Source organism: Lacerta agilis, chromosome 10 (assembly GCF_009819535.1).
Source record: "Lacerta agilis isolate rLacAgi1 chromosome 10, rLacAgi1.pri, whole genome shotgun sequence".
NCBI classification, from domain to species: domain Eukaryota; kingdom Metazoa; phylum Chordata; class Lepidosauria; order Squamata; family Lacertidae; genus Lacerta; species Lacerta agilis.
In genome coordinates this window covers 57,379,368-57,404,482 of record NC_046321.1, presented here as the reverse complement: position 1 = coordinate 57,404,482, position 25,115 = coordinate 57,379,368, and the positions used below count along the sequence as shown (strand labels likewise).

Genomic DNA, 25,115 nt, shown 5'->3' with positions numbered 1-25,115 from the left:
TTAACACAGTCTTGTTTAATTATAGTTTAATTTTAAAAAAAGATAGAAAAGTATTTTGTGAAATACATAAATTCCATTTGAAAAAGATAGATAAGTAAAATGTGAAATGATTCTTGCAGCATCATTCCTGTTGCGTAGCTCACTCTTCATTCTTTTTATCTGCTGATTTTCTAGATAATCTTCATTTCCCCTTTATTTTGATTCTGGATACGCAGATCAAAAGGGAGAGCCAAAATGACAGCCAAGTATATTTCATCTTTCAGCAATGGAAACCTTTGCTATACAAGGGAGCGGGGGGAAGGAATCCATCAGATTTTACAGCATAAAGCAACATGAGCTTTTGTAATGGCAGTTAAATCAGGGCCTTGAAAAAGCACAGAGTATTTAGAAAAGCAATACTAACAACTCGATCCTATGCGCTCAGAAGCAAGCCCCATAAGTTCAACTTTGGTTCCCTTCTAGATAAACGTGTTTAGGACTGCAGTCTAAATTCAATGTCCATTTTAATTTTACTTTCCTTATATAATAGATACATACCTTATTACTTCGCTGAACACTGAAGTAATTTCCATTCATTTTGAAGTTGCTCTCTTAATTCTATTACCCTCTGCACATTCTCCTTCAGATCTGGTGCGTATGTTCCAAAGGAAGGTGTAAAGTCACTCTTCAGGGTTTTGATTATATCTTGCAAGAATGTTACCTCACTTTCCTTTTTTTAAAAAAAAGATAAGAAAACATGATGTTCCTTTTTTATTATTATTAATTTTATTGCAAAAAAGTATACAAAGAGTTATAAAATGACATAAGCATTCAAACTTACATAAAAGAAAAAGAAAGAAAACAGAAAGAAAAAAAGAGTAAGAGATTCAATTTTAAAATTACATTGACTTCCACCGCTACATATAACTAACTAAGTATTTTCTGCCATTCTTTCCTGTAACACCAAGGAAGGGAGTTCAAAAGACGTGACTGATAAATCAGCATGGAGTCACCAGGGGTCATGTGCCTCAAATACAAATTTAATAGGAGAGCTATGGGTACCACTCTTCATCACTGGTATGGGGATAATGAAAGCTAGATTGTAATTGCTATGCACATGCATATTTTCCAGAGGACCAGAGAATGTAGAAATGTGGAACAAATACAAAAGGTAAAAAAAAAGTAAAGGACCCTTGGATGGTTAAGTCCAGTCAAAGGCAACTATGGGGTTGTGGCGCTCATCTCGCTTTAAGGCTGAGAGAGCCGGCGTTTGTCCACAGCTTTCCAGGTCATGTGCCCAGCAGGACTAAACCGCTTCTGCCGCAATGGAACACCGTGACAGAAACCGGAGTGCACGGAAACGCCATTACCTTCCCGCCACAGTGGTACCTATTTATCTACTTGCACTGGCGTGCTTTGAAACTGCTAGGCTGGCAGGAGCTTGGACAGAGCAATGGGAGCTCACCCCGTCATGGGGATTCAAACCGCTGACCTTCTGATCGGCAAGCCCAAGAGGCTCAGTGGTTTAGACCATTGTCCTGAAGGGTATCACATGATGAGGACATTCTTTGATATGAAAATGTAATTTTGCACTGGAATTAGGCTACAAGACTGTTCAACACTTTATAGAATACATGGATGACACAAAATTTAAATGTGAGGAGGCAGAAAATGCAATGTGTTCTCTCTGGTTCTTTCCTGCTAAAAACCCAATATGATATTTTGTCATTAAGAACAACTTTTTACCTGAATCAGAGCAAGAATGTGAGACTGTGCCAAGCCTTGCAGTAAACGAATAAGCAAGGAAATCCCATTTTGCCCAACACTCTGGTTTGGTCCAACAACTATAAGGGTTAGGTCAGGCTGATAGCTGTATGCAACCGGAAGAATGAGTCCAAGGGCAGGAGAGAAGAAGTTGTTTGTTTCAACACCCTTCAGTTAAAGTAAAACAAAATTAATACAGTTGTATAGTCACAAACCCAAAATCGATTGACTGGTTTTTGTTTCTAAAAATCGACATTTCCTAGCCACTAGGTGCATGTTTGGGTAGGAAGCTCAGTGCAACACATTTGCAAAGTAGGGTTTCTAAGCAATTTATGCTGGAGTTCATCCACCTTCACACAACAAATGTGTTTACAGGACACATATTTATATTTCCTGCAGTCAACAAGCACAGGCTTCATGCATGCCCATACACGCAGCCTTAAGAACATATACAGTGGTACCTCAGGTTACATACGCTTCAGGTGACATACGCTTCAGGTTAAGAACTCCGCTAGCCCAGAAATAACGCTTCAGGTTAAGAACTTTGCTTTAGGATAAGAACAGAAACCGTGCTCTGGCGGCGCAGCGGCAGCGGGAGGCCCCATTAGCTAAAGTGGTGCTTCAGGTTAAGAACAGTTTCAGGTTAAAAACGGACCTCCAGAACGAATTAAGTACTTAACCAGAGGTACCAATGTACACATATTTGCAATCCCTAAATGTCCCAGGGTTCCCAAACACTTGGGTGTCATCAGCCGTTGAAATCAGGGGATCTTGCTCAATGTTTAGCTCAGCTTCAAGCTCAGACTCTTGTACCCTCTATAAATCATACTTAGGGAAGAAAAGGAATCAGAAAAAATATCAAGCCTACCTTTTTCCAGTTCACGGTTAGATCGTATTTGGTGTCAGATTTCTTAGGCGGCTTAGCACCAATATTTATCAGGAGAACTTTGCTGTGAAACAAAAAGGAGGTAGATTCTACCACAGTGATGGGAAACCTGTGACCCCCCCCCCCCCGGCTGTTGTTGAATTCCCAAGCTATGTCTACCCCAGCCAGCATGGTCTGTGCTAAGTGAGGGTGGAAGTTATGGTCCAACAAAACTTGAAGGGCCACAATTTCCCCATTTGCATCCTACTAGATGCCAATGGGAATACTCTATGAATTAAAGCAATAAGTAACTGGGCTTTTGTAGGGCTGGTTTAAATCCACATAACAATCCTCACATTTTAGGAATGGGTCATCTAGAGTTGTAGAAAACATGGGAGAAACTGTCTGTAAATAATCTTGATAGCTAACTCGTTTGCTCTTTTTTCCATTTTAGCAGATATGTTTTCAAAAGATGCTCTAGAATGCAGTCTGGCAACAGGAAAACCTATTTACAGTTCAACCATAGGCAAGTGCACTAAGAAGGAAGTCCTACTGGTTTTAATAAGACTTTCTCCCAGGTAAGAATGTGTAGAACAGTAGACCAAGGAATGAGTCATATCTCCATCTCATCTCTTCAATGTCATTTTAAAAACTTGCCCAAATTGTCATCAGCAATATAATAGTATAGTCTGTAGTTTGGGCGTTTAAACCCACTTAGCATGGAGTGGGTATGAAATCCTTACCCATCATCCAAATCAGTTTTCACATCCATGTCACCGACAGAAACACACAGGACTCTGCAGAATGACATTAAAGTGTTGTAACACACATTTAAAATATATGTGGCATTTAAATTAAATAGATACCACCCACAAAAATACCATGTACGTAAAAAGAGTGGCATGGCGAGCAGTGCAAGTAAATTAACAAAATATAGCCAGGTAAGTAACAAACAAACAAACAGGCAGAAATGAAGAAATGAAGACCCAGGGAATAAACTGCAAATGGATGACAAAAGGGGAAAAGAAAGGAATTGTGCCTTGTATTCTACAAGCATGCATCCAAGCTCTCTAGTTCACAAAAGAACCGTTTCACGATTGCAGAATCTGGAACTAAAAGTATCTGCATACATGCAGTGTCACTCAGAATGGTAAATACTTTGCACCCTGCATGTGAGAAGCAGCAAACATATTTGCACCCAGCAAATATGTGTTTTTCGTCACCTCTAACTAATCCTGGGCCATTCTACCCAGTTACACATACAAACTGAAAACACGCACACAAAATATATTAAGATTTGTTTTCCTAACTGTCAGGAATTATCCCAGTCCGAAAAGAAAGGTAGACATTATTGCTCTGTAGCATCGCTGCACTCATTAACAAGAGGTAGCACTAAGCAGTTATATAACTAAAGCGTCTTAAACGTTTTGTAACTGCACAACTGAACTGCGCAGAAAAGCACAGGATGCAAAATGCTTTTTACTCACTTTTGTACCTTCAGGTTACGGCAATGTTTTAGAGCGATAGCGGAAGAAAGGGATACTTCAGGTGAGACTGCGAGACCGTTGGTCACCTGAAGAACAAAGATACTTTAACCAACATTTCTATTCTGAAACGCAGTCAAGATGTGGTTTAAAAGCACAACTGGGAAAAAGGTTCCCCTTAAAACAGTCTGTTGAGTACATCTTTGTGCTGCAAAGTAAATGAGACCACCTTCACCATTCGTAGGAGCCAACTCCTAGGGACAGAGGCCCCTTCGCCCTCCCCCCCCCCCCATAAAATGTTTGAGAGGGCCCGGCTCCTCCAAAGTTGATGGGCATTGCCATTCAAATGGCATGTGTGCGCCATGTTTTGTGATCAATTATGCAGGGCGAGGCTTACCTGGGCCTCCCAATATTTTATTCGAGTTGGCACCCCGTCACCATTACTAAATGAATTGGTGATCGCGAACCCAATTTTCTCTGGATTTCCCCAATGATCAAAATAAGCAAGAAGCTGGAAAACAAATGTAGCTATTGTCCCCTAATAAACAGGATGCTGAAATTTAATAGGGAATGTCTTTAACAATGCAGATGTTGTAATCTTTATATCATAGAGAGGGGTGATACCCACCTAAGTCTGAGTCTGATTAACGTTAGCTATCGCCCAAGGTGTTTTGAAACATATACGTCATACCAAGATTCAGATTTGTAGGCATAAGCTACATATCCATGTTAAAGTTAACACAAATTAATATAGAATACCTAGGGAACACGTTGGCCTCTAGAGACTTTTAAGCAGAGCCTGGATAGCAACCACTCCCAGACTAAAGAAGAATCAGTAACAACAACATGCACAATTGTAACTTTTAATATTACCTCCTTTTTAATGATTTTGTCAAGGACAGCCAACATGTTCAAAAATGAGTTTAAGTCCTTTCCTTCTTTCACAAGATCAGCATCAAGTCTGCTACAAGAGACATGTTTTTGGAAACAGGTCACAATCTGGAAAAGCTGGAATAACTACAATCTGAATAACGTGTGAAGTTTTTAAACGTATATCAAGGTGTATAACATGGGTAGGCAAACTAAGGCCCAGGGGCCGGATCCAGCCCAACAGCCTTCTAAATCTGGCCCACGGACGGTCCGGGAATCAGTGGTTTGTTTTTTTTTCATGAGTAGAATGTGTCCTTTTATTTAAAATGCATCTCTGGGTTATTTGTGGGGCATAGGAATGCGTTCATTTTTTTCCCCTTTCAAAATATAGTCCGCCCCCCCCCCCAAGGTCTGAGGGACAGCGGACCAGCCCCCTGCTGAAAAAGTTTGCTAATCCCTGGTGTATAATTAACCAGCAAAGGTTATGCTGTCATTCTTCAACGAGGAGCCATCTTTTACTAAGCATTAGCATCATTTGGCGCACTTTACGAAAACAGAAAATGAAGGCAAAGAGACATGAGGGGAAATGGGAGAAATCCAATCAGTTTGTAAGTGCATGGTCTATAATTGTACATTGTTCCTGTTCTCCTAATTCAGTATTAACTGGTTTGACACACTGCATGTCAATATCAGAGAAACTGATAATGAAGTTATCTGCAGGTGACGCCCAAAAAAGGATTAGGAATATTCCAAGTGCAGGGGGGGAAATTGCTTTGGAATTTGCGTTAACAGGCTAGTATGTGCACTGAAATCTCCCATAAACATACTCTATTCCTGACCTGGCAACAGTATGGCTAACCTGAGAAGGGCCTGGAGTTCTTTCGTATCCTTTTCCTTCTCAGTTTGAACAGACAGCGAAAGCAAGCGTGCATTGCTTTCATCAACGGCGATGGTTGTTTTAACGTGAGGTCTCGGAAATGAAATATTTTTCATGTGGAGCTCCAGAAACTTGTCTGTTTTGATGGCCTCTTCACTATTCGGCGTTCCATCTCCTAGTGTGGGTAGGAGTTGTGCCTTGGTACTCAGGTCTTGCAATGGAGCTATGTCTGAAAACAACAGAAGACATCTCTGGGCAACACACAATGAAAAGCGTAACTCTTAATAGAAGACAATCTATGCTGTTAACACTGCATATGTTCCCAACTTCTCCAAGACTTCCAGAGGTCTTCCAAGAATGAGCAAGGTTCTGAAATCCAGCCCACAAATGAGGAATAGCCAAGGGGTTACTTTCCAGATGTTGCTGAACTCATATCCTCCCAGATCATTGGCCACACTCGCTGGGGATGATGGGAATTGGGAGTCCAACAACATCTGGAAAACGCCACCTTTGCCACAGATCATACTGTATGTATTACTCAGTCTAAATAGATGGAATGGCTCAGCAGAAATCGACAAAGCAGGTTTCTAGGAAGGCAGTGTTAAAAGTTACGTATGTGTTATTCAGAATCCTGCTCTAGCCTTACCTTTTGTAAACACTGTATAATATTTTACCATTCAGGAGGAAAAACCTGGAACCATGTGCTATGATCTACAAACCAGATGAATTGTTTCCCCTAAACTTAAATAAGTTTAGCCCCAATGACTTCAACCCAAGTATACTGGCCAAACATCCCACTCCCCATGAGACTATCCACTGTAAACTTGCCATAAGTGTTGGGCTGGAAAGTGAGGGAGGGGGGAACAGACTAAAAATTATCCATGTTCATTCAGTCAGTTATATTCTCCCACTTAAACAGAATCCCCATCCAGCTATATCAAGTAAACAGTTGCCCCTAAACTGCCAGATAGACTAGAGAACTTATCTGTTGCTTTAATATATTCACTGCATTTGTTTTATCAATTTATCTACACTTTAGAACAAATTTTAGACAAGTGTGTCATTACCTTCATGCACCAAACACTTCCAGTATGGTTTGTGTGCAGCTCTTACATTGTGGATTGATTCTAATGCACTACCGAAGAGACAAGAGTGTAGGAAAGGTTATCTACAAAATACACACAAAAATGAGTACAGTATCAACCCAGTCCCCCATATTGTTTAAAAGTAAGAATCTGCAAAGATGTTGCATTAGCAAGTTGCAATGACACAGGACAGAAAACAAGTTTTAAAATATCACAGGTTTTATGGCATAGCAGTCTGGTCCTTCAACTGTATTAGTATTCAATAGACTGTATGTGCTTCTTCATCAAACTTACCAAGCTAAATGTTGTCCAGTCACAAAAATTATAGCAGATTTGAATTCCTCACACCAAAAAGCATATATTTAAGACCTTTCCTTGAATAAATTTGCAAAAATTAAGTTCAACCCCTAAAATGAAATGCTTTATTACATTAACTAAAGGGCCTAGAAGCTCCAGTCAGTGAAGTGGAGCCCAGTATACCTGAAGGAGCGTCTCCACCCCCATCGTCCAGCTCTGAGAGCCTTCTGGCAGTTCCCTCACTGAGAGAAGTGAGGTTACAGGGAACCAGGCAGAGGGCCTTCTCAGTAGTGGTGCCTGCCCTGTGGAACGCCCTCCCACCAGATGTCAAGGAAAGAAACAACTATCTGACTTTTAGAGGACATCTGAAGGCAGCCCTGTTTAGGGACGTTTTTAATGTTTGATGTTTTATTGTGTTATTAATAGTATGTTGGGAGGTGCCAAGAGTAGCTGAGGAAACCTAGCCAGGTGGGCAGGGTATAAATTTATTATTATTATTATTATTATTCCATATCTAAATGTGGAGTCCTGAGTGGGCGCATGCCTCCCATCTTCCCTTGATAGAGCATTAATGGAATCCAACCACCTTGGAAAAGATTACAAACTAGGTTGATTATGAGTTCCAACTGGTAAACAGGTAAACAGGTGTGGCCAGGAAAAGGCATGAGATGAACACCACACAAACAAAACTTTCCCATAGTGTAATTATGGGCACGATTGTTTGATCCATGCTAACAACAACAAGGAAAATATGTGACATCTGATGCACTCAGAATAAACTGCGTATGCCAAAATCATAGCGAGGGTGAAAACCAAATCGCTGGCTCTCTTTCCAACGTGCAGAGTTTCAGAACGAAGGCAAGGAAAACCGGCAAATGGGGGGAAACCATAGATGGAACTAGAAGCAGAATTGTGCTAGGATGAGAAATGGAAAGGAGGAGAGGCAGCTGTGGATGAGGAACAAATAATTTGGCTCTTTACATGAGGGTCTGCGGTTTATATTGCAAAACTCTCCGTTGTACAAAGCTGGGGAAATCCTGACCATGGACTAGCAAACAAACAAAAAGAAACTATGCAAGTCAGTCAGTGTTAAAGGATGACAGGCATGTCCTTCCTTGCCATGCAAGTGTTATATTATGGTGCATGGAGCCCAGCCCAAATACCAACACAGTGACTATACACTGAGCTCAGCGACCAACCTCTCCTCTGCAATGTCTCTGTACGTTTGCTAGTTTTCCGTTGTTGACAATGAGGCTTCAATTTTAAAAGTCTCATTAAGTTTAACTTCTTCGTTAAATAAATAGTACGTAATTCCAAATATACTACCAATGTCTTCCAAAAACAGCAACCCCATGCATGAAGATGGGATACAAGACTTGCTTATTTCTACAGGGAATGATTGAGCAGGGGATTAAAACTTCCTCAGTTAAATGAACGGAACTTAAAATGTGCTCCACCTTGGCGGAATTCTGCCCACATATGGAGATAATGTTTACACTGGAGTTCTTTTCAAGCATTGCTCATGTGAAAGGGGCATGGGTGACCCCATGTTCAGCCACCCCACCCCACCCCACCCCACCTGTAATTCCCACAGCCCTTTTTGCATGCCCCCTTCATGTGAGTAACTCCTGAGTGGCAGTCTTTTATTCCAGGCATGCAGAAACATGCACACAAACCTATACAAATACCTTAAGCATGGTGCCATTTCTCCAGACAAACGTGGCAATGGATCTCCAAGCAAAGCTTTTAGAGTCATACAAACCGATTCAGACAGCGACCTCAGATGATATCCACCCTAAAATATATTTGAAAATATATACTGAATTTGCCATAGCTCGCCATCGCCACCTAGTGCCACATTTTACCTGAAGGAGCGCCTCCAACCCCATCATTCAGCCCGGACACTGAGATCCAGCGCCGAGGGCCTTCTGGCGGTTCCCTCACTGCGAGAAGCAAAGCTACAGGGAACCAGGCAGAGGGCCTTCTCGGTAGTGGCGCCCACCCTGTGGAACGCCCTCCCATCAGAAGTCAAGGGAATAAACAACTACCTGACATTCAGAAAATACCTGAAGGCAGCCCTTTTTAGGGAAGTTTTTAATGTGTGATATTTTTGTATTTGATTTCTGTTGGAAGCCGCCCAGAGTGGCTGGGGAAATCCAGCCAGATGGGAGGGGTACAAATAATAAATATTATTATTATTATTATTGCACTTTACAACACACTTGAAACGTTTCATTTGCAGCTGTATAGCTGAGTTCCAGGTGGGGGGAAAGCCAGCAAGGCAGGGAGCAGGTCTTCCAGGATTCACAGCCAATATGGGCACAGCCAAAATGCAGAAACAGCCTCCACTCAGAAGGACGTTTCCACAGATCAAAATATGTTAAAAAAAAACAAACTTGTTCACCCAGGCGTTTCCTGACTGTTAAAATTAATTTGGCCTACAGTGGATATTGTCTTCCAAGAAGCCTTTCCTGGATGCTTCATTACACATTTTTAGGCGCCAGGCAAAATTGTTTCCCTTCAACCAGGTGTTTGGCTGATTAACAGTCTATAAATGTGTCTGTGAGAGGGGGTTATTGGTGTGCTTTGCTTTTGTTTTATTACGTATTTTGTCTTTTCATTTTGTATTTTTATGATGTGAACCACCCTGTGATCTTTGGATGAAGGGCAGTATAATTAACTAATTAATTAATTAATTAATTAACAAACTCCCGTATCTTGGTTTATTATTGGTTTATTATTGTTTTCTAATGTGTTTCATTACTTTTGTACAACACTTTGGCTATGGTTTGTTTCCTCTTGGTACAGAGTGGCATGTAAGTGTTTAAAACAAATAACTAAAACCGAGTTTGCAGCATTTAAAGCTTACCTCCAGAACCACACACAATTTCCCTTTCGCCAACTGCATTAGGAAATGAGTGAGATGGGCAAAACATTCCGGCGTAGCACTCATCTGGCCCTAGAAAAAGGAGAAAGAAAGATACAAACAGCTCGTCAAACCAGAAAACCACTTCTGGGAAATTTGCCTGTTCTTGCTCTTACATGAAGAGTCAGGGGGGTGGCAAATGTATATGTAGAAGATTACTTGCCTCTGGGTCACCAATTCCAGAATCGTAACCAGCAGAGACCAAAACAAGTTCTGGATCAAACTAAGATTAAAAAAAAAAACTGTCAATACGTTATAGTGCACTCTGAATGAAGCTATAGAAATCTGTCAGTAATTCATCAAGCAGATACCGTACATTGGCATGCAAGTATTGATGGTCTACTTAAATGGACTGCAAATACTGCTTTCTCATTCTCTATAAACGGTACACATAAACCTGTCTTACACGAAGTTAGACAGTTGTCCACCTCACCCACTCTTCCCCAACCCGGGGCCCTCCAGATGTTTTGAACTAAAACTCCCATTTTCTGTAGCCAGCATAGCCAAAGGTCAGAGATGAAGAGAGCTGTAGCCCAGAAACATTTGGAGGATGGTACCAGGTTGGAGAAGGCTGTTCCGCTTGGACTCGTAGCATCTGGAGACCCTAGGGACTGAATCTACAAGAAGCTTAAGCGTGCAAAGCATTTACTCTACTACATACAAATGGCATCTCCACATCTCCACTGTCGTACTCTAAGACAGGTCGCCAACCTTTGCAGACCAGTGGGCACATTTGGCATTTTGAGAGTGTGCTGCGGGGTGCCAGTCACAAAACAGCTGCTGGGGTGGGGTACAGCATAAAACAAAATGGCTGCCATGTGGAGTGCGGCATAGCCCAAAATGAGAGAGGCAGACCCTCCCTTACGCTTACCATGGGAAATCAGCTATGTCACGCTGGTCCTGGTAGTGTAAAATCAATACTGCGTGATCTCTACATACACAGAGATGCTGTTGTTATCAAAGAGGGAGCATTCCTCAGTACTAGGATGAAAATACAAGATGGCCACCACACAACCACCCTCATTTCACAGAAATCACTTAGAGGGTACCTGCACATTTTACCTCATAATTTTTTTTCTAGGAGGGCTGGGGACTTTTTTTTTTTTAATGAAAGCTCAGAGTCTAGGGCACCTGTCCAGGGGCATTGGTGAAAGCCTTTGTGGGCATCACGGTGCCCACGGGTGCCAGGTTGGCAAACCTTGCTCTAAGCTCCTCTAAAACCACCACCATCTCAAGGCTTCTATTCACTTTCATCTGCGCTTGCTGATAATAGCTGTATATTTCTATAATCACTCCCTAGTAAATGCAGTTCTATCTGATAACTGCCTTCACCCCTGTGGACGATTTTTCTAGAAGCAACAACATAAAACACCGTATTTTTCCATGTAGAAGACTAGGTTTCCCCCCCCTTAAAAATAATGTCAAAAATTAGGGGGCATCTTAAACACGGATACATCTCCCTCCCCCCTCCATTCTTAAACCCGAGTCACCAAAAATAGGGGGTGTCTGATACATGGGGACGTCTTATAGACAGAAAAATATAGCAATCACTATTTCCCTATAGCAGAATATCATTTCTCAAGATGCATACATACATACATACAAATCCTTTATTCGACCGATAGTCAGAAAGAAGAAAAACATTTCTCAATACAAAATTATAGAACTAAAAACATCAGAGGGATACACAATTAAAAATTAAAAATAGGACAGCACTAGTAAACGTCATACAGATAACCCACATCGAGACATTCGATCTTGCGCTTCCGACACTTGAGTGCCAGGAAGAGGAATTTAGCCACAGATAAGGCTATTTTCCCAGTGGGCTTATTCAGCAGATATGCTACCTGCCTTTCTCTTAAACGAGAGCTAAACTGAGATAAATATGGGGCTATGAGATACTGCCTTAAATCGTTATAAAAGGGACAACTCAGTAGAATGTGTTCTGTGGATTCTACCTCTCCTAAAGCACAATGGCACGTTCTCTGATCATATGGAACTCCTCTAAATCTTCCCCTCAAAACCGCTGAATCAAGAACGTTCAGTCTTGCCGCAGTGAGAAGTCTGCGGTATTCCACATAGTGGATATCCGCCAGGTAACAGGCTGGTGCAGCCCGATACACCTGCTCCCCCAGAAACATCCCAGGTTTCACGCGGGCTATGTCCTCGTGTCTGGCGATATCCCCCAATCTCTGAGCAATCACCGCTTTAGCGTGTTTATAAGTCATGGACTCTATATAGAGGGAGGACAGTCCGCACTTCTGCACTTCCTCCACCACCTCCCCTTCCCATGGTGATTTAAAATTATCCTTCAGTATCAGGGGGGCCAAACCCACCGGTCTAAAGCACAACTTGAGCCATAGCCATAATTTTGCCTTCAGGGCCACATACCTAAAGGCTTGGCAGCCGGTCTCTAGTCTCATGACCGCACCCGCAACGGAAGGGGGGATCCTGAGAATGGCCCTAAGGAATTGTGACTGGATAGATTCCAATCTTTCAAAGACTCTACGTGAGCCCAAAGCAATGCCCACCAGTAATAGTGGAAGGACTTTCATTTGGAAGAGTCTCAGGGCAACTTCCACTGTTTGTGCCTGTTTCTTGGCATACAGGGATCTAATCAGCAAGGCTGCTTTAGATGCATTTGTGGCTATATATTCTCTGTGTGCCAAGAAAGACCCGTTTGATCGTACTACCTGGCCCAGGTATTTGAAGCAGCTAACCTGCTCTAGGGGAATACCATTAATCGACCACGAATGGAGTTTCGGTCGAGCAGCAAAGACCATTATTTTGGTCTTGGCATAATTAAGTTGGAGCTCATGTTGGATCTCGTATTCATGAAGTGCTCGAAGCATCCTCCTCAGCCCAATGGGGGAAATAGCTAAAAGGGCAGCATCGTCCGCATACAGGAGGACATTCAAAGCTCGGCCTGCTAATTTTGGAGGATGGAAAGCAGCATTGGCCATATGAGCCACTAGCGAGTTAATATAAAAATTGAACAGGGCAGGGGCAAGCAAACAGCCCTGTCTTACCCCCCTAGTGGTGGCAACCGGATTGGAAACTAACCCCTTATTATCTAACCTAATTCTCAAGAAGGTATTTGTATGCAGGTTGATAATCAGGAGAAGAAGACGGCGGTCGATAGATGTCGCTGCCAGTTTTGTCCATAGCTGGTTCCTGGGAATTTGGTCAAAGGCTTGCTTAAAGTCAATAAAGGCGACATGGAGAGCTTTTGGGCCTTTGCCAGCATACTTGTCTGCCAAATGGTTCAGGATTAGAATTTGGTCTGTTGTCGATCTTCCAGGGCGAAAACCCGCCTGTTCCTCTGCGATGATATTGTTGTTCTCCATCCAGGTCGTTAGTTTGTTGAGCAAGTATCTTGAGTAAATCTTCCCAATAACGTTCAGCAGGCTGATTGGCCTAAAGTTGGCCGGATCAGTGCGCGGACCTTTCTTGTGTATTAATACAATTAGCGCAGAATTCCAACTTGGGGGGAAATTTGCTGTTTTGTTAATATAAGTATAGAGTACTGCTAAGAGTGGGCACCACCAATCCTTGTTGGCTTTGATGGCATCAATGGATATAAGGTCATCTCCAGGTGCCTTGCCCGCCTTAAATTGGTCTATAAGTGTTTCCACTTCAGAGCAGGTAACTGGGTCCCACTCAGGCAAGGGGCCCAATTCTATCCTTCCTCCGCCAACAGCGTGGGCTGCATATAGGTCGGAAAAGAAACTTTCCCAGGTGTCGGCTGAAATTTGGGGTTCTATTCTTGTCAATGGTCTACCCAAATATTGGGAAATTAGGTGCCAAAAGGAGGAGGGATTTCTATTCTCCGCAGCTTTTAAAAGGTTATTCCAATTATTTCTTTCTGCCGCAAGCTTCTTTTCCTTTAATAATGCTTTATATCTTCTCTTGAGGTTCATAAGATGACTACTAGGCAGGGGATCATTTGATGCCCTATATGCCAAAAATTCATTATATAGACAGTTCTTGAAGTACCTGCATTCCTCATCAAACCATTTTTTATGAGAAAAACGGTTACTATTCGTTACCGGGGCCCGTGCCATGGTTGGTTTTAGCAGTTCTACTAAGTTCTCATATATTGGCAGTGGATCTTCTGCCTGGATAAGGGAGTCCCTTGTCACTTGAAGTTGGTCAGACCAAAGGAGTTCATTTATCCGTCGAGCCATTTTATCGGTCCATTTTAAGGCAGTAGGCCTCATCTGCAACTGATCGTTTGTTAAGTGCACACGGGAATACGTGACCAGTTCTCCAGCCAGGTTCAGGGAGAGTTCTAAGGGGAAATGATCACTTTCCAGTCTCGTTACCACCCTAAAGTTGGAAATTTTAGGGATCAAATCTAATGATGTCCAAATAAAATCAATGGTAGAGGCACGGGAACCTGACCAGAAAGTAAATTCAGCTGGGTAATCAGAGCTGAGAGCTCCATTTAGCAGGTAAAAATTAAGAGCCAACAAGGTTTGCCTGCATTTAAAGCCTGCATATGTGGCAACACTGTCTTTAAAGTTCCTGGGTAAAAGATCTGTAGTTATAATGGGTAATGATGGGTACTTCTCATATTTAGTGAATAAGGATTTATCATTATAGGACAATCGGCCATTAAAATCTCCTGCGACCAGGAAGGTGGCTTCAGGATATTTCTCAAGGAGAGTTTCGAGTGTCAGTTGAATTTCCTTCCATCTCTGGTCGACCAGGTTTTTCTTGTAAACTGGGTACAGGTAAACATTGATCACCACAAACACTTCCTCTGCTATTTGTAGCTTTACTCCTAGCATGAATGGCGACTTAATATTGATTTGTTCTGCCTGGAGATTTATGGCCAAAGAGACAAAAATAGCCAACCCACCCTGCGGTCTACCAGGTGATAAAGGATCCTGCTTCGCACTCAGGTAGAAGCCCTTGTACCCTGATAAGAAGAAATCCTCACAAGCCCATGTCTCTTGCAGTAAAAGGATGCCGCTGCCTTTTATATAAGCGACAAAGGATGGATCCATCAACTTAGATTTAATACCAGCTACATTCCAGGATAAAAATGTAAGTGTCCTCATGGTCTCCCCTTCGGGTCATGCTGACCCTTGCGGAATCAGCGCAGAGGAATCCACCCGGGGATGCATGCTACGAGGAGGAGCAATAGGCTGAAAGAAAGAAGTAATTGTAGATTGCTTGCCAGTCAGATTCTGGGCGCCACTTGCCGCAGCAACAGTCAATGACTGGGGCTTATTTGTTGGTAACTGTGGGGATAGGTCTTGATGCATGTCACTTAATGACAGGTCCATAGAGTCTGCATTTAGGGTATGCTCTATAATTGAGGAAGATGGACCTTTTGGGTCTACGGTTGTTGAGGGGAACATACAATGCATGGCAGGTAGGGGGCATCCTTTTCGGTTTGCCTCCAAAAGGGCGTTCAACCTTGCCACTGCCTCAGAGTTTGACCAAAGGGCTGTCGAATCTCCCACTGTATCCTGAACTGACTTGGCATCCATACGAAGTGTGCAGCCATTTTGAGGATTAGAGATCATTACAGCAGGATTCACTTGGGCTTGTGTAGGCTGGTCAAGATTAGGGGAGGAGTTCGTCTTATTTATCTGAGCATGATCCTCTGAGTTACGGAGACAGAGTAGTAACTCATCCAATCTGTCTGTTATCTCTGCTCGTTCTGGTTTTGGCAGGTGGGAGAAAGATAAAAGTAGTTCATGTTCTATGGAGTTCTCCAGATGGGTGGCCTTTGTCAGTGGGGGAAGGGGGGCATCAGTCCAGCTGATTAGATCTGTGGCCAAAGAAGTTGAAATTGTGGTAGTTGGAGGGCCCTCAGGCTTGACTACTTTCTTTTTGAGCAAGCAATTAGGTAAAAGAGGGCAAATCTTAGTATTAGTAAAAACTCTTGTAGCAAAGATTCCGAAGTTAATTAAAGTGCTTCTTAAAGACATAATAAATGCAGGGAACTTTTTGGATTCAAAGGAGAGCAGGACTCTCTGCGTATGAGACCTGCTGCTTATGTGATCAATATATTTCAGATCAATGGAGCGAGGATTTACCCCCAAAAGTCCGGCTAGATGCCTCCTTGCATCGTTCTTGGAGTACCAGTTAATCACCTGGCCTCTGAAGGGGCAAACAGTTAGGCAGACTTTAGTAGCTTGCAGAAAAAGGTTATGAGAAGATATAGACAGTTGTTCTTCCTTGGTTTGTTCATTCTCATGTTTGCAGGTGGCCTGAGAAATTATGTGAGGTAAATCAGGTGCTCTGGGCATTTGTATAGTCCTATCCTCAGGTAAGGCATCTGGAGGACTGTCTTTACCTTTTAAGGATACAAGTGTAATAATCTTCTCTAGGGATCCTCGGATGTCTCTTATGAATTTAAAGATATAGTCCACTGTTTTGGCAACTAGGTCTAAAGTAGTCGAATGTTCAAATAATATATCAGAGAGGCAGCTTTCTCCTTCTCTAATGCAGTCTTTCGGTTGGATACCAGAGATTGTATCCTTTTTAGACCTTTTTGATTTAGTGGTGTTGTTGCTTGAGGGGTTAGTGAGCAATTTATCAGGGGATACTTTCAGCATAACATCCTCGTCAGTCATCTCTGCTAGCGGGGAGAAGGTGTTTGAGACTGGGATATTAAAAATATCCTTTGTTTTCCCAGGGAAAAATTCACTAATTTTCGTTTGCTTGGCAAGAGGCAGGCACAACAATTCCTCTATATCCTCTATATCCTCTGATTCTCTAGTACGTTTCCCAGTTCCTCTCCTCTTATCAGCAGGGCTGCGCGGTTGCTGAGTCATCTCTCTCTTCACACAATCGCCTCAAAGCTTCAAGGTCAGTAGATATCTCCCACAATAACGAAAGGAATCCCCCTAATTAGTAAACTAAAAATGCTAAAAAGTGCTATGGAGTGCCTAAATTTTATCCAGCTTCTATGCTCATTAAAACAGTCTTTAAAAGATAAAAACAGAGAGCTCACGCTGACTAGGTGCTGTTCGCCATCTTGCTGCCCCGGAAACGGCCATTTCTCAAGATGCCACTACCAAGGAATATGTTGAAATGGCTTTTAGATACAATTTCTAATTCATGCAAACAAGATTTACAACATTCAGAATGAGGGGGGGGGAGTTACCTCAAAAGCCAATGGAAGCAACACATGAAGAAATACGGCTACGTAATCTGCATTGCCCATTCCAATCTGCAAAGGCAATGCATTAAAACAGAATGAACAAATCGCTTTTAAAACTGTCAAGGAAGTCTAAGATTTAATTAAGATCTCAGGGAAATGATCCAAGGCTTCAAAAAATGAGGCACAGCTGTGGCTCCTGCCATTATCAGAAGGATCAAATCCTAAAATTGTACGCTGAGTGGGAAGAATCTTATGCGCCTGTTTAAAGCTGGATTGAGTTGCAAAATGATAACATGCAAACGGAATACAGATGTGAAATTCAGTTACAGGGTTTGGCTGTGTTAGTTACTATTATGATGGAATAGCCATGCCAGTATACAAAATCAATTAGCATACCTGGGAAATGCTTTTCTCTGCTAATTAGAGATTTCCGCTAACCAAGGGATGTGTAATGGGAAATGAATATTTTCCTTGTTTGTTTGTTAAAAAGTTATCAGAACACATGCAACACAGAAAGATTATCTGTGAAACAGTATAATGCAGATGCAGTTATCTGTACAAATTTTGATATGTTACCTATCAGTTTATAAATCCCTTTTCTAATCTGTTATTCATATAATCATTACAAACTCTTGTCACCAATTCCACAACCTTCAGCTTCGAATCACTTTTAACAAACTGGGTTCTACCCACTTTACACCTCTCTTGATACCTTACTATTGCAGTCTAAAACAATTTTAAAAACATAAATAATCAAGGTAACAATTGAAAACGTTTTTAAACAGAAATTGCATGGCTTCTAGAGCTTATTGCAGTTGCATTCTTGAGCTATCTTGTGATTCACCTTATTCCAAGGCACATTTATATTGCATCCTTTTCCTTTCCCCTGACCAACTGCATCATAATCAGACTCTCTGAGTGTAGGCCAATACTGCTGGTGTTCATACCGATGCCAGGAAAAATAGAGGACACTGGAAGCAAGAACAAAGCAAGGTTAATTATGCTATTAACGCTCACCTGAAGGTTTTTTCAGCATGTGCAATCACCAAATTTGTACCTCAAGAGTGAACGTGAAACATGACAAAATTACACATTGGCCCCTTCCACATGTCCACTAAGCCAAAGCATGGCTTAGCATGAATGTATGATTTACAGGAGAGGAGATAGTGAGCACCAGGGCCGTCTTAGAGGGATCGGCCGCTGTGGCGCGGCGATCCCTCGGCGCCCCGGCCTGCCGCCTCTCCGCCCGCCTCCCTCCCGCGCTGGCCGCCCCTCGGGAAGGGGAGGGGGCGAGTGGGGGGAGGGGCGTGGCGTTGGAGCGGGCGCTCGCGCGCCGGCGGGCGGGCGGGCTGCAAGCCGGCCGCCCTCACCTCCCGGAACTCCAGCTGGAGTGCTGGAAGGGCGTGCAAAGCCCCGCGCCGCTCCAGCTGGGGCTCCGGGAGGCAAGGGCGGCCGGCTTGCAGCCCGCCCGCCCATGGGGGCGGGGGCGGGTTGGGGAGGGGGAGCCCAGTATGCCAGCGGGCTCGCGGGGGCGCCCCTGGGGAGCCCGGCGCCCTGGTGTGCCGTGCCACCAGCCCCTATGCATGAGACGGCCCTGGTGAGCACTTCCCCCCTGTTCTTGTCATTCTGCTGCCTGACATGTCACCCACACCTGGGATCATTGCTTAGCTCTCTCTCCTGACTAGCCATGAGCTGTAACCAGGGTTTGTCCATTGGCATACAGTTCATGGTTTGTCTAGGAAACCTAAACCACAAATCTGGATTCAGATGACATGAGAAGCCATTATTATTACAGCAAACAACCAAACTACTCTCTCTCAACTTTGGATTTCCAACTTCACCCAGAAAGCTAACAGGTAAATTGGCTTTTGAAGCCATTGTCTTAAATACAGGCAAACTTGGAAAAGGTCTGGGGGTTTCTATACTCTCTATGGCACAATGCAGCTATCCGCAGATGAATTACAGGATAAACTGGAAGAATGAACTGACATAATGAAAGATGAGCATGAATAATAAAAAATATAGAACATGATACAAGACACATATTGATAAAATAGTTATGTTAAAACTGAATATCATTCTGTGTGTGTGTGTGTGTGTGTGTGTGTAGATTTTACAATGATCAGTTTTAATGATTTATGCATCTTAAGGATATCAAAAAAGTGCCAAAATATGTCAGGAACTATTAAATATGCTTGATGCCCAGACTAATTGCAAGCATTTTGAAAGCAATATATAATGTTGCCCCAAATCTTTAAAAACAAATAAACAACAAACCTTGGATCTTCATTAAATATATATTGAATTCCTTGTCCGTGGTGCACATCCCAGTCCACAATGAGAACTCTGCATGAACCAACAATGACAATATTCACTAGAGAAGCAAGAAAACTTCTAGGCCAGAAACTAAGAAATGTAGAGACAAATATATACTTAACCTCTGCAGACCATATTTCCTTTGGGCATATTTTGCTGCTATAGCAACATTGTTGAATATACAAAACCCATTGGCTGCATTTCTCTGGCTGTGGTGGCCTGGAGGCCTGCAAGCAAGCAAAACGGTAAATTAAGCATTAATTCATAGAACCAGAGGAAGCTAGATTTGGAAGCGGGGCTCAAAGGTCACCTAATCCTCTGGTCAATGTAGGAAATCCAGAGCTAGAACATCCTCAGTGGATGGCCATTGAGGTTGAATCTTGACAAGACAGAAGTACTGTTTTGGGGGGATGGGGCGGGCGGGTGTGCGGGACTCCCTGGTCCTGTATGGGGTAACTGTGCCCATGAAGGAGCAGGTGTGCAGCCTGGGAGTCATTTTGGACTCACAGCTGTCTATGGAAGTGCAGGTCAATTCTGTGTCCAGGGCAGCTGTCTACTAGCTCCATCTAGTATGCAGGCTGAGACCCTACCTGCCCATGGACTGTCTCGCCAGAGTGGTGCATGCCCTAGTTATCTCCCACTTGGACAACTGCAATGCACTCTATGTGGGGCTACCTTTGAAGGTGATCCGGAAACTACAACTAATCTAGAATGCGGCAGCTAGACTGGTGACTAGGAGTGGCCACTGAGACCACATAACACCGGTCCTGAAAGACCTACATTGGCTCCCAGTACGTTTCTGAGCACAATTCAAAGTGTTGGTGCTGACCTTTAAAGCCCTAAATGGCCTTGGCCCAGTATACCTGAAGGAGCGTCTCCACCCCCATCGTTCAGCCCGGACACTGAGGTCCAGCTCCGAGGGCCTTCTGGCGGTTCTCTCCCTTAGAGAAGTGAGGTTACAGGGAACCAGGCAGAGGGCCTTCTCCGTAGTGGCGCCCACCTTGTGGAACGCCCTCCCATCAGATGTCAAGGCGATAAACAACTACAGTATCTGAGTTTTAGAAGACATCTGAAGTCAGTCCTGTTTAGGGAAGTTTTTAACGTTTGATGTTTTATCGTGCTTTTAGTATTCTGTTGGGAACCACCCAAATGGGCAGGGTATAAATAAAATTAAATAAATAAATAAATAAATAAATAAATAAATAAATATAATAAATCTAGAGCTAGAACATCCTCAGTGGATGGCTGTCCAGTCTCTGCTTGAAGACCTCTAGCAAGGGACCACCCCTCTAAGCTAATTTCATGTTGATTATAAGGAAGGAGAAAACCTGGGGAGGAAGTGGGTGGCAGGAAGGAGGAGGAAAAGGGGCCCTGCCCTTTTTTGACTGTGGACCCACCTACCACTTCTTCCTGCCTTTGCCCACAACCAACATGCCATATCAACAGATAAGCTTCTGAGGAAGCACAGCCCACAATGGGGAAAAGTTCCCCATTCCTGCTCTAGGTCACTGGTCCTATAGGCAAATTGAACTGAAAAACACACGGGGTTTCCGATAAGAAGTATTGTCACTTTGTTACCTTATCAGAGCCATCCCATTTCGTGTTTTCCCTGACATCACAGCATCCACCATGTCCAGAGTTCCTCCCACGGCCAATTTGGCACAGCGATACGTGGTCTGAAGAACAGCAGATGTTGCAATTCAAGTCTTTCACCACAACCTCTGAGAAGGAGCATTTTGGAGCACATCAGCTCGTCAAAATAAGCCTAGTATGTTCCCTCCCTTCTCTCTCTCTTGACATGAGGCCCAGCAGAGAGACGGACACGGAGTTTTATCCATGTGAAATGTTCTATATCAGAGTTTCCCAAACTTGGGTCTCCAGCTGGTTTTGGACTACAACTCCCATCATCCCTAGCTAGCAAGGCCAGTGGTCAAGGATGATGGGAATTGTAGTCCACAAACAGCTGGAGAACAACGTTTGGGAAACCCTGTTCTATATAGAAAGTGATAATTATTGTGTCGGCACGTACCGGGTGAAAGAAAACAGCATCGTAACCCGCAGAGGTTTTTCGGAGCTCCTCTTCTGTCATTTTCGGAGTTCTCTTCACACTTTCCAAATAAACTGAGCTAGGGAAGAAAAAAATGCCTCAGACCGTTAAGGCAGCGAACTTGCAGCCTTCCAGACGTTGTTGGACTACAACTCCCATCATCCATGGCCACTGACCAAGCTGGCTGGCACTGATGGGAACTGGAGTGTAAGCAACAGCTGGAGGGCCACAGGTTTCCCATGCCGAAGGACAAACAATTCTACCTTTGCTTTTAGGCAGATGGGGCCTAAGTGATTGGGAACAGGCCACAAACTTGTATTCAGGCTTCGCTTCGCTTGGCAGGAAGTGCAGGATATATAAATTTAATACATATATAACATAAATAAATACTCATCCCACTTTCTCCTCACCCCTCCTTTCCCTTTCTTGAGCTAACCATGGTGCGCTGTTATGCCTACACCAATGCTAGTGCTAATCCTGTTTAGCTTTAAGTAGCCTTTGCCACCATGGTTAGAAATGAGTTTTCAAACACTCATTTTTGACTTAAGTATAGTTAGTCAGCAGAGACACAATGCTTCACCATGATTAGGTCCCAAAAAAGGGGGGGAGCCGCAAGCGGAAAGGAAGACAGGAAGCAAGTATGCTCACAGCTTGCCCTCTTAACCATGGTTAAGGGGGAAAGGAACATTACATCTCCAATGAAAGAATTTCAAGTTAGGATTTAAACTAACTTCGTATTGAGCTTCGGCTACTTCCAATATCTTTCCTATCAACTTGAACAGTATGAAGCATTTCCTGACTTTCAAACCTAGGCCTCATCAACTTTTTTTGCAATAGGCCGGGATTTCATTTCCCATTTTACATACAGGTCTTAGGGTTAGGCTATTTCATTATAAGAACAAATTGTGTGTGGAAAGTTTGAGGAAAATATCAAGGGGTGAAAGTCTTTTCTATTTCTCTAACATAGACAGCGATGGAAATGCTTCATGACAGACGTCGGACCTGTGAACCAACATGACCTCTTCCTCAGTTCCTTCTCTGACAGGTACAGAGACACATCTTTCAACCAGGTTATAGCATTTAAGGCGCTCATAGCAAGAAGAAAGCCGCTCGGGGACTTCTATGTCACAGACTGGGCTGAAAAACAAGCAAATGTTTTATTTTCGCAGTAAAATCACCAAGGAAGCATCCATATTACTATTGAGAGAAAACAATTTTTTTGTAGGAGAAATTAAAAGTGGATATTTTTTTACTTTAAACTACAACTTTAACCCCTGAATCTGAAGTCCTGAAGAATGATTATTAACTTTTAAAAAATGTTTTAAAATCATCCATAGGCTAGAATAACAACAAAAAGGAGAACTTCAAAATAGCCTTGTTCACATGTTGCACTGAACACAAGTACATGCTGTCTGTACACACATACAAGTGTTTGTGTGAAAGAGCGTACACTTGTTGATCTGCAGTTGTGGGTTGCTTAGCAGAAAACAGGTTCACACATGTTGTTCTCAAGCCACATTTGTAGTTGCTTGTTGTTGTTGTTGTTTTAAAAAAGCTAAGATTTAACTTATTATTATTATTATTAGTACCGGTAGTAGTAGTATTAAATTTATATACCGCCCTATACCCAGGGGTCTCAGGGTGGTTCACAGAATAAAATCAAGATATAAAAGCACAAAATACATAATAACAATAAAAACAACTCAATAGCACACCCCCACAAAAAACCCCACACATTTTAAAAGGGCATAGAACTTACTCATCCCAAAGGAGCTTATGGCTGGTCATTTCATCATCATAAACCAATGCTGTTCCAGAAGCCATGCCTCTAACTGAAACAAACAAAACACAGAACATTTGTACATGTTTTAGGTGGAAACACGAACACAAGTGTTCCCAAAACAGAAGTGACCGAATCCACGATAACATCCTGCAGTGTTCTGTTTAGCGCAGTTTCTAAGCACACTTAAGAGCCTGGAGAATTTCAGAGGCATCTTCACATAGGAGATGTGGCCCTAACTAACATGCATTTGGTCTGATGGTCAGAGCAGTGGTTTTCAATCAGTGTGCCTTGGCACCCTGGGGTGCCTTGAATGATGGTCAGGGGTGCCGTGGGCAACACTGGCCTCTGTCCCTCCTTCCTTCCCTGTATACCTGAAGGAGCGTCTCTACCCCCATCATTCAGCCCAGACACTGAGGTCCAGCTCCAAGGAGGAGTGGAGAAGAGGCTGTGGGAACACTCCACAAGGGAGAGTCAGGGCCGGATTTGGGTTTGATGAGGCCCTAAGCTACTGAAGGTAATGGGGCGCTTTATATGTCCATCTGTCCGTTGTCAACAACAAATTGTCACTGTTTTTTGTGTTGAATATATGCTATATGGTAATTTATGGACATAATAGGTATATAAAGCCATTTGCACATAACAAAATATTTTTTATCTTATATTTTGGAAATGTACATCCAGTGTTTTTTTCCTTTAAAAAATTTTTGGGGGCCCCAAGAGAGTGAGGCCCTAAGCTATTTAGCTTATGCGAAAATTCGGCACTGGGGAGGGTGTTCAAAAAGGGGTGACGGGCTGCCACCTCTGCAGGCAAGGGGTGATGTAACTGGACTCTCTGAGTGTCTTTCTTCACAGGGGAGCTGCAGAAATAATGTCGTTGGCCAAGGGAGCCGTGGACTCCAAAAGGTTGAAAACCTCTGGATTAGAGTGTCAGACTGTGACCTCAGCCATGAAGCTCATTGGGCGACCTTGGTGGGGCCAGTCACCAGGGTTGTTTGCGAGAATGAAATGGGGAGGAGGAGAATCGTGTACACCTTGAGCTCCTGGGAAGAAAAAGGTGGCATATAAGTGTAATTAAATGAAAATAATAAATAGAGCTCGTAGAAACCAATCAGGTTCTCTTCGCACATACATTGATACCCATGCCCTCCCCCCATTCTCTTAACATGTGAATAGGTTACCGGTAAGTAAGCACCTAAACCAAGCGCTGGTGCTATGGTAGAATTGAGAAAGAAACGCTGGCGCCCACTGAGAGTCAGTGCAGCCTCCTTTCCTAAAATATTTTTACCCAGAGCAAACCCTCCATGAATCAAAACAGCAACACCCTCCAAACAGGTTCCCTCCCCAAAAAATAAAATGCAAAACATTTCATGCGTCTCTTGGGGCACCACCACTGAGCATATCCTTGTTGACCACGGCTTGAAGCTCAAGCAGGGACCTTTAATGCCCGACTGTTAGCAAAAGGAAAGAGTGCCTCTGAGCATGTACAAAGTGCAGTTTCTGGCCCTCTCTCCCGCAACTTCAACCAACTGCAGCGGGACCGGCAAAGGATCAGTGCAGGTCCCTGGTTTTGTTTAAGGCTTAATTTTGACCTACCTAAGGTAAGAAGGGCCGGTGCTTCTGTCTGCTGCACCCAGCGTGGAAACAAACAAGGTTAAGCAAAGAGTTAAGAGTGGAGAGCTTCCGCCAGTCAACTCCGGGG

General features: G+C 43.1%; 1 protein-coding gene across 2 annotated transcripts; it reads right to left on the bottom strand.

Moving 5' to 3' along the window:
- HDAC10 (histone deacetylase 10) lies at positions 1 to 25,115 on the bottom strand. Of its 2 annotated transcripts, none has more exons than XM_033162407.1 (21): positions 25,010 to 25,115; positions 23,393 to 23,465; positions 22,636 to 22,770; positions 21,616 to 21,712; positions 21,165 to 21,262; positions 19,709 to 19,813; positions 19,548 to 19,616; positions 18,115 to 18,241; positions 17,274 to 17,339; positions 10,311 to 10,370; positions 10,091 to 10,180; positions 8,910 to 9,016; positions 6,907 to 6,974; positions 5,822 to 6,068; positions 4,966 to 5,056; positions 4,096 to 4,181; positions 3,352 to 3,405; positions 2,612 to 2,693; positions 1,726 to 1,911; positions 538 to 709; positions 1 to 278 (listed from the first exon to the last, which is right to left on the bottom strand). In XM_033162407.1, exons 2-20 carry the CDS (start codon positions 23,455 to 23,457, stop codon positions 542 to 544), a joined length of 2,001 nt encoding a protein of 666 aa, XP_033018298.1. In that variant the 5' UTR covers positions 23,458 to 23,465; positions 25,010 to 25,115; the 3' UTR covers positions 1 to 278; positions 538 to 541. The 2 variants fall into 2 exon arrangements, with proteins under 2 accessions (XP_033018298.1, XP_033018299.1); XM_033162408.1 differs by having other exon boundaries at positions 1 to 203.

Coding starts and splice junctions, on each gene's coding strand:
- HDAC10 (XM_033162407.1), bottom strand. CDS start 23,457: ATGGCTTCTGGAACAGCATTGGTTTATGATGATGAAATGACCAGCCAT. Junction 19,814..21,164: donor AATGGGATGGCTCTGATAAG/GTAACAAAGTGA, acceptor GCTTGCTTGCAG/GCCTCCAGGCCACCACAGCC. Junction 19,617..19,708: donor AGGAAATATGGTCTGCAGAG/GTTAAGTATATA, acceptor TGGTTCATGCAG/AGTTCTCATTGTGGACTGGG.